We start from the raw sequence: 9,856 nt of genomic DNA on the forward strand, positions 1-9,856 counted from the left end.
CATCAAAGACCAAAGGTAGATAAAACCACAAAGATGGGGAAAAAGCAGTGCAGAAAAGCTGAAAATTCTAAAAATCAGAGTGCCTGTCCCCCTCCAAAGGAACGCAGCTCCTCACCAGCAACCGAACAAAGCTGGATGGAGAATAACTTTGACAAGCTGAGAGAAGAAGGCTTCAGACAATCAAACTTCTCCAAGCTAAAGGAGGAAGTTCAAACCCATCGCAAAGAAGCTAAAAACTTTGAAAAAAGATTGGATGAATGGCTAACTAGAAGAACCAATGTAGAGAAGTCCTTAAATGATCTGATAGAGCTGGAAACCATGACACGAGAACTATGTGACAAATGCACGAGCTTCAGTAACAGATTCGATCAACTGGAAGAAAGGGTATCAGTGATTGAAGATCAAATGAATGAAATGAACCGAGAAGTTTAAAGAAAAAAGAGTAAAAAGAAATGAACAAAGCCACCAAGAAATATGGGGCTATGTGAAAATACCAAATCTATGTCTGATTGGTGTACCTGAAAGTGATGGGGAGAATGGAACCGAGTTGGAAAACACTCCGCAGGATATTATCCAGGAGAACTTCCCCACCCTAGCAAGGCAGGCCAACATTCAAATTCAGGAAATACAGAGAATGCCACAAATATACCCCTGGAAAAGAGCAACTCCAAGACACATAATTGTCAGATTCACCAAAGCCAAAATGAAGGAAAAAATGTTAAGGGCAGCCAAGAAAATGGTCGGGTTACCCACAAAGGAAAGCCCATCAGACTAACAATGAATCTCTCAGCAGAAACTCTGCAAGCCACAAGAGAGTGGGTGCCAATATTCAACATTCTCAAAGAAAAGAATTTTCAACCCAGAATTTCATATCCAGCCAAACTAAGTTCCATAAGTGAAGGAGAAATAAAATCCTTTACAGATAAACAAATCCTGGGAGATTTTGTCACCACCAGGTCTGCCCTACAAGAGATCCTGAAGGAAGCACTAAACATGGAAATGAACAACAGGTACCAGTCACTGCAAAAACATGCCAAAATGTAGAGACCATCCATGCTAGGAAGAAACTGCATCAACTAACGAGCAAAATAACCAGCTAATATCATAATGACAGGATCAAGTTCACACATAACAATATTAACCTTAAATGTAAATGGGCTAAATTCTCCAATTAAAATACACAGACAGGCAAATTGGATAAAGAGTCAAGAACCATCAGTGTGCTGTATTCAGGAGACCCATCTCATGTGCAGAGACACACATAGGCTCAAAATAAAGGGATGGAGGAAGATCTACCAAGCAAGTGGAAAACAAAAAAAGGCAGGGGTTGCAATCCTAGTCTCTGATAAAACAGACTTTAAACCAACAAAGATCAAAAGAGACAAAGAGGGCCATTACATAATGGTAAAGGGATCAATTCAACAAGAAGAGCTAACTATCCTAAATATATATGCACCCAATACAGGAGCACCCAGATTCATAAACCAAGTCCTTAGAGACTTACAAAGAGACTTAGACTCCCATACAATAATAATGGGAGACCATAACACCCCACTGTCAACATTAGACCGATCAACGAGATAGAAAGTTAACAAGGATATCCAGGAATTGAACTCAACTCTGCACCAAGCAGAGCTAATAGACATCTACAGAACTCTTCACCCCAAATCAACAGAACATACATTCTTCTCAGCACCACATCACACTTATTCCAAAATTGACCACATAGTTGGAAGTAAAGCAGTCCTCAGCAAATGTACAAGAACACAAATTATAACACACTGTCTCCCAGACCACAGTGCAATCAAACTAGAACTCAGGATTAAGAAACTCAATCAAAACCGCTCAACTACATGGAAACTGAACAACCTGCTCCTGAATGACTACAGGGTACATAACAAAGTGAAGGCAGAAATAAAGCTGTTCTTTGAAACCAATGAGAACAAAGATACAACATACTAGAACCTCTGGGACACATTTAAAGCAGTGTGTACAGGGAAATTTATAGCATTAAATGCCCACAAGAGAAAGCAGGAAAGGTCTAAAATTGACACCCTAACATCACAATTAAAAGAACTAGAGAAGCAAGAGCAAACAAATTCAAAAGCTAGCAGAAGGCAAGAAATAACTAAGATCAGAGCAGAACTGAATGAGATAGAGACACAAAAAAACCCTTCAAAAAATTAATGAATCCAGGAGCTGGTTTTTTGAAAAGATCAACAAAATTGATAGACCACTAGCAAGACTAATAAAGAAGAAAACAGAGAAGAATCAAATTGATGCAATAAAAAAAGATAAAGGGTATATCACCACCGATCCCACAGAAATACAAACTACCATCAGAGAATACTATAAACACCTCTATGCAAATAAACTAGAAACCTAGAAGAAATTGATAAATTCCTGGACACATACACTCTCCCAAGACTAAACCAGGAAGAAGTTGAATCCCCGAATGGACCAATAACAGGCTCTGAAATTGAGGCAATAATTAACAGCCTACCAACCTAAAAAAGTCCAGGACTAGATGGATTCAGAGCCAAATCCTACTGGAGGTACAAGGAGGAGCTGGTACCATTCCTTCTGAAACTATTCCAATCAATAGAAAAAGAGAGAATCCTACCTAACTCATTTTATGAGGCCAACATCATGCTGATACCAAAGCCTGGCAGAGACACAACAAAAAAAGAGAATTTTAGACCAATATCCCTGATGAACATCAATGCAAAAATCCTCAATAAAATACTGGCAAACCGAATCCAGCAGCACATCAAAAAGCTTATTCACCATGATCAAGTTGGCTTCATCCCTGGGATGCAAGGCTGGTTCAATATACGCAAATCAATAAACGTAATCCAGCACATAAACAGAACCAAAGACAAAAACCACATGATTATCTCAATATATGCAGAAAAGGCCTTTGATAAAATTCAAGAGCCCCTCATGCTAAAAACTCTCAATAAATTCGGTATTGATAGAACATATCTCAAAATAATAAGAGCTATTTATGACAAACCCACAGTCAATATCATAGTGAATGGGCAAAAACTAGAAGCATTCCCTTTGAAACCTGGCACAAGACAGGGTGCCCTTTCTCACCACTCCGATTCAACACAGTGTTGGAAGTTCTGGCCAGGGCAATCAGGCAAGAGAAAGAAATAAAGGGTATTCAATTAGGAAAAGAGGATGTTAAATTGTTCCTGTTGCAGATGACATGATTGTATATTTAGAAAACCCCATCATCTCAGCCCAAAATCTCCTTAAGCTGATAAGCAACTTCAGCAAAGTCTCAGGATATAAAATCAATGTGCAAAAATCACAAGCATTCTTATACACCAATAGCAGACAAACAGAGAGCCAAATCATGAGTGAACTCCCACTCACAATTGCTTCAAAGAGAATAAAATACCTAGAAATCCAACTTACAAGGGATGTGAAGGAACTCTTCAAGAACTACAAACCACTGCTCAGTGAAATAAAAGAGGACACAAACAAATGGAAGAACACACCATGCTCATGGATAGGAAGAATCAATATCATGAAAATGGCCATACTGCCCAAGGTAATTTATAGATTCAATGCCATCCCCATTAAGCTACCAATGAGTTTCTTCACAGAATTGGAAAAATCTGCTTTAAAGTTCATATGGAACCAAAAAAGAACCCGCGTTGCCAAGACAATCCTAAGCCAAAAGAACAAAGCTGGAGGCATCACGCTACCTGACTTCAAACTATACTACAAGGCTACAGTAACCAAAACAGCATGGTACTGGTACCAAAACAGAGATATAGACCAATGGAACAGAACACAGCCCTCAGAAATAATACCACACATCTACAACCATCTGATCTTTGACAAACCTGACAAAAACAAGAAATGGGGAAAGGATTCCCTAGTTAATAAATGGTGCTGGGAAAACTGGCTAGCCATAAGTAGAAAGCTGAAACTGGATCCTTTCCTTACACCTTATACAAAAATTAATTCAAGATGGATTAGAGACTTAAATGTTAGACCTAAAACCATAAAAACCCTAGAAGAAAACCTAGGCAATACGATTCTGGACATAGACATGAGTAAGGACTTCATGTCTAAAATACCAAAAGCAATGGCAACAAAAGCCAAAATTGACAAATGGGATCTAATTAAACTAAAGAGCTTCTGCACAGTAAAAGAAACTACCATCAGAGTGAACAGGCAACCCACAGAATGGGAGAGAATTTTTGCAATCTACTCATCTGACAAAGGGCTAATATCCAGAACCTACAAAGAACTCAAACACATTTACAAGAAAAAAACAATCCCATCAAAAAGTGGGCAAAGGATATGAACAGACACTTCTCAAAAGAAGACATTTATGCAGCCAACAGACACATGAAAAAATGCTCACCATCACTAGCTATCAGAGAAATGCAAACCAAAACCACAACGAGATACTATTTCACACCAGTTAGAATGGTGATCATTAAAAAGTCAGGAAACAACAGGTGCTGGAGAGAATGTGGAAAAATTGGAACACTTTTACACTGTTGATGGGACTGTAAACTAGTTCAACCATTGTGGAAGACAGTGTGGTGATTCTTCAAGGATCTAGAACTAGAAATACCATTTGGCCCAGCCATCCAATTACTGGGTATATATCCAAAGGATTATAAATCATGCTGCTATAAAGACACATGCACATGTATGTTTATTGCAGCACTATTCACAATAGCAAAGACTTGGAACCAACCCAGATGTCCATCGATGACAGACTGGATTAAGAAAATGTGGCACATATCCACCATGGAACACTATGCAGCCATAAAAAAGGATGAGTTCCTGTCCTTTTAGGGACATGGATGCAGCTGGACACCATCATTCTCAGCAAACTATCACAAGAACAGAAAACCAAACACCACATGTTCTCACTCATAGGTGGGAATTGAACAATGAGATCACTTGGACACAGGAAGGGGAACATCACACACCGGGGCCTGTTGTGGGATGGGGGAGGGAGGAAGGATAGCATTAGGAGATATACCTAATGTAAATGATGAATTAATGGGTGCAGCACACCAACAGGGCACATGTATACATATGTAACAAACCTGCACGTTGTACACATGTACCCTAGAACATAAAGTACACTAAAAAAAAAAAAAAAAAAAAAAAAGACTGTGGAGAGCAGTTAAAATATTTAATTGCAGAGTTAAAACTAAAGTAAAGATTCAAATGTTACTACTACAGAAACCACCAAACAACTATAATAATAAGGGAGACAAAAAGGAACAAATGACATATAAAACAATCAGAAATTAATTAATAAAATGATGAGAATAAGCCCCCACCTATCAATAATAACCTTGAATGTGAATGAATTAAGCTTTCCACTTCAAAGATATACACTGGCTAAATGGATCAAAAAAACATGACCTGATTTTCCAGATTTGGGTAAAAGAAGCCAGACCTACTGAGTTTACATTTTGCTTCTGCCCTCTGGCTGTGTTACCCGGGGCAAGTTACTTAACCTCTGTAAGTCACAGATGCCGCATGCAATTTGCTGAATCATAACAGAACCTATTTAATGGGGCTCTTGTGAGACTTAAGAAAATTAATATTTATAGGTCAGGCATGGTGGCTCACACCTGTAATCACACCAATTTGGGAGGTCAAAGCAGGAAGATTGCTTGAGCCTAGGAGTTCGAGACCAGTCTGGGTAACCTAGCAATACCCCCCCATCTCTACAAAAGATAAAAGTAAATTAGCCTGGTGTGATGGCACATGTCTGTGGGCTGAGGTGGGATCATTGCTTGAGCCCAGGAGTTCAAGGCTGTAGTGAGCTATGATTTCGCCACAGCACTCCAGCCTGGGTAGGATAGAGCAAGACTCTGTCACACACACACACACAATTAATATAAATAAAGCAACTAATATACAGTACCTGGTATATGGTAATCAATACTTAAGAGTTTACTCTAGCTAAAAACCGAATTATCTTTCCCAAAAATGCATACATTACAATCCTCACTCCTTGTGCCTCAGAATGTGACTGTATTTGGAGATGGGATTTTTAAAGAGGTAATTAGGTTAAAATGAAGTCATCAGGGTGGACCCTAATCCCATATGCTAAGAAGAGAGGCCTCAGAAGAAACCAACCCTACCACCTTAATTTTGGACTTCCAAGCCCCAAAGCTGTGAGAAAATAAATGTCTGAGGTTTAAAATACCCAGTCTGTGGAGCTTTGTCATGTAGCTCTAACAATGAATGCTGCTTGCATTACGGGACAGCGATGCTAGATTTTACGTATGGTAAGTGTTCCTTCTATAAGCATTTATTAGCACCTGCTGGCTGGGCTGGGACTCATATAGAGTAATTGCCTCCAGCATAAAATTTTTGGGTCACGGGGGAGACAGGGTCTTGCTCTGTCACCCAGGACGGACTGCAGTGATGCAATCATAGCTCACTGTAGCGTCAAACTCCTGGGCTCAAGCAGTCCTCTTACCTTGGCCTCTCAAAGTACTAGGATTAGAGACATGAGTCATCATACCCAGCCTCAGGCACAGAACTTAATTGAATGCCAAAAAACTCAGTCACCATGATAATAATATGTATACATTTATTTTTAATTTTGGTAGAGGGGAAGGGGCATGGAGCCGTCATGCTCTCTCTGGGCATGTGACCCTCCAGGAAGATTTTAACGCATGTTTTTAAAAAGATCAAAATGCTTTCCCCACTTCTCACTACTTCACTTGACCAATATTAAAAATAAAATAGGCTGGACATGGTGGCTCATGCCTATAATCCCAGCACTTTGGGAGGCCAAGGTAGGCAGATTACTTGAGCCCAGAAGTTCCAGACCAGCCTGGGCTACATGGCAAAACCACATCTCTACAAAATACACAAAAATTAGCCAGGCATAGTGGCAAGTGCCTACAGTCCTAGCTACTCAGGAGGCTGAGTTGGGAGGATCACCTGAGCCCAGGACGTCAAGGCTGCAGTGAACTGTGATTATGCCACTACACTCCAGCCTCTGTGACAGAGTGAGACCCTGTCTCAAAAAAAAAAAAAAAAAAAAAAAAAAGAAAAGAAAGAAAGAGAAATAAAAATGCAAAAAAGTTGATTAAAAAAAAACCCTACTATATGCTGCCTATAAGAAACTCATCTCATCTGTAAAGACACATATAGAATGAAAGTAAAGGGATAGAAAAAAATATTCCAAGAATAGCTATGCTATGAGCAGAAGTAGCTATGGTTATATCAGATAAAACAGACTTAAAGTAAAAAACAGTAAAGAGACAATAAAAAAAAAGGTCATTAGAGTATTATATAATGATAAAGGTGTCAATTCAGCAAGAGGATATAGCAATTCTAAATATATTATATACCAAACACCAGAGTACTCAGATATATAAATATTATTACATCCAAAGGGAAGGGTAGACTCCAATACAATAATATCTAGGGTCTTTAACACACTACTCTCAGCATTAGACAGATCATCTAGACAGAAAACTAACAGAGAAACATTGGATTTTTTTTTTTTTTTTTGAGACGGAGTCTCGCTCTGTCACCCAGGCTGGAGTGCAGTGGCGCGATCTCGGCTCACTGCAAGCTCCGCCTCCCGGGTTCACGCCATTCTCCCGCCTCAGCCTCCGAGTAGCTGGGACTACAGGCGCCCGCCACCGCGCCCGGCTAGTTTTTTGTATTTTTAGTAGAGACAGGGTTTCACCATGTTAGCCAGGATGGTCTCGATCTCCTGACCTCGTGATCCACCCGCCTCGGCCTCCCAAAGTGCTGAGATTACAGGCTTGAGCCACCGCGCCCGGCCGAAACATTGGATTTAAATTACACATTAAACCAAATAGACCTAACAGACATTTACAGAATATTTCATCCAACAGCTATGGAATACACACTCTTCTCATCACCACATGGAAAATTATCCATGACAGACTATATCTTAGGACACAAACAAGTCTTACCAAATTTTAAAACATCAAAATCATATCAAGTATCTTCTGAGACCACCATAGAATAAAACCAGAAATCAGTAACAAGGGGAACTTTGAAAACTGTACAAACACATGTAAATTAACAACATGCTCTTCAATGATCATTGGGTCAAGGAATAAATTAAACAGAAAATTTAAAAATTTCTTGAAACACATACAAATTGAAACACAACATACCAAAACTATGCTATACAGCAAAAACAGTGCTAAGAGGGGAGATTGTAGCAGTAAGCACCTATATCAAAGAAGTAGAAAGGTTTCAAATAAACAATCAAACAATACACATCAAGAAAGGAGAAAAGAAAGAATAAACCAAACCCAAAATTAGTGAAAGAAAAGAAATAACAAAGATCAGAGCAGAAGTAACTGAAATAGAGCCTTAAAAAAGTACAAAGAATCAGCAAAACAAAAATTTGGTTTTTGACCTTACTAAGTAACCAAGAAAAAGAGAGAGAACACTCAAATAAACAAACTCAGAAATGAAAAAGAAAATATAACTTATGTCACAGACATACAAAAGATTACCAGAGACTATTAGAAACACATCAACATGGCACATGTATGCATATGTAACAAACCTGCACATTGTGCACATGTACCCTAGAACTTAAAGTATAATAAAAAATAAAAATAAAAAATAAAACAAAAGAATTGCTATAAATGAAAAAAAAAAAAAAAGGATTAAAGGGTTCAATGTGTGCCAATTGAAGGGAGAGGCAATTGGCACACACTGAACCCTTTAATCCTTTCACTACCATCCAGGTGTCCTGCTGGCCCTGGTCCTCCAGGTGCTGGCCAGGCCCCCACTCACGTTCAGCAGCCGGTGCCCGGTGCCCTCCTTGTTCTTGTCCTTAGGCAGGGCCATCGTGCCCTGGTCCAGGGTGTAAGGGACGGAAGAAGCGTCTGACCCTTTCATGTGCATGACATCCGGGCTGCTGTAGGGATTCCTCTGCAATAGCGGGGTGGGGGCCCTGGCTTGGACCCGCCCGCTGCGGTTATCAAGTGTGCTGAAAGGCCTATTTGTATCTTGGGGTGGCTCCATCTCTCCATCTTCTGGGGCCTGTCTGCGCCCAACCGACGGCCCGCTACCGCGCAGGCGTGGCCCTCCCGCAGCCTTTCCAGCATTTTCCCAGCACGTGCCTGCCGCCTAGTGACCCACTCAGGCCGGGCCCCAGCTGGGAGTGGCGGGAGGCCAGCTTTGGAGGCATGCGTGCTTAGCGAGCTTGGAGGGTCTGCTGCACACACTTGCCAGGCTATTTCAGTCTCCTTTAGAAGGAAGTCAGAGCACGCTGGTGGAGAGCAAAGGCCCCTCACGGGGCCCAACCACTTTAGTTCACTGTCTTGTCCGCCCTTTAGCCCTCACGAGTCCTTTTCTCCCTGCACCATTTCTTTCTGGAAGATTTACAATATCAGTTATTACTTCCTCTACACTGTCCCCTGAGCTCCAGATGTTAAATATCCAACAGTCTACTTTGACACTTTTACTCAATTGTTCCACAGACATAACACGTTAATATTCATCTTCCCTCTTAAACCTGTAGTACATTCCAAACTCATTTGATGCAGCAATATCATATCCACAGAATCTTAAAAATTCAGACACATTTTTAAATTCTGACCCTAAATATCTGAATCGTACCTTTCCCTTTATGGCACCTAGTTTGGGACATCTCACACACGAGACAATTGCAATGATTTACTCATAGCTCTGCCAACCTGCTGTCATCCGTCCCTTTCACTGTCCCCGTATTAGCCCTTTGCAGCAACGGATGGAGCTGAAGACCATTACCCTAAGCAGACTAACACAGAAACAGAAAGCTAAATACCGCATGTTCTCACTTAAAAATGAGAGCTAAACAACGAGA

General features: G+C 40.3%; 1 protein-coding gene across 1 annotated transcript in view; it reads right to left on the bottom strand.

Annotated features, from left to right (window-relative positions):
• Window positions 1-9,159, bottom strand: part of LOC102118970 (cation channel sperm-associated targeting subunit tau) — a 74,385-nt gene extending 65,226 nt beyond the window's left edge. The window contains exon 1 of the mRNA XM_015432548.4: window positions 8,803-9,159. Coding sequence (XP_015288034.2) covers window positions 8,803-9,033 — 231 coding nt within the window. The 5' untranslated portion in view covers window positions 9,034-9,159. The remainder of the gene's footprint in view (window positions 1-8,802) is intronic.
• Window positions 9,160-9,856: the final 697 nt, after the last annotated feature.

This window comes from Macaca fascicularis, chromosome 12, assembly GCF_037993035.2.
Source record: "Macaca fascicularis isolate 582-1 chromosome 12, T2T-MFA8v1.1".
Classification (NCBI taxonomy): domain Eukaryota; kingdom Metazoa; phylum Chordata; class Mammalia; order Primates; family Cercopithecidae; genus Macaca; species Macaca fascicularis.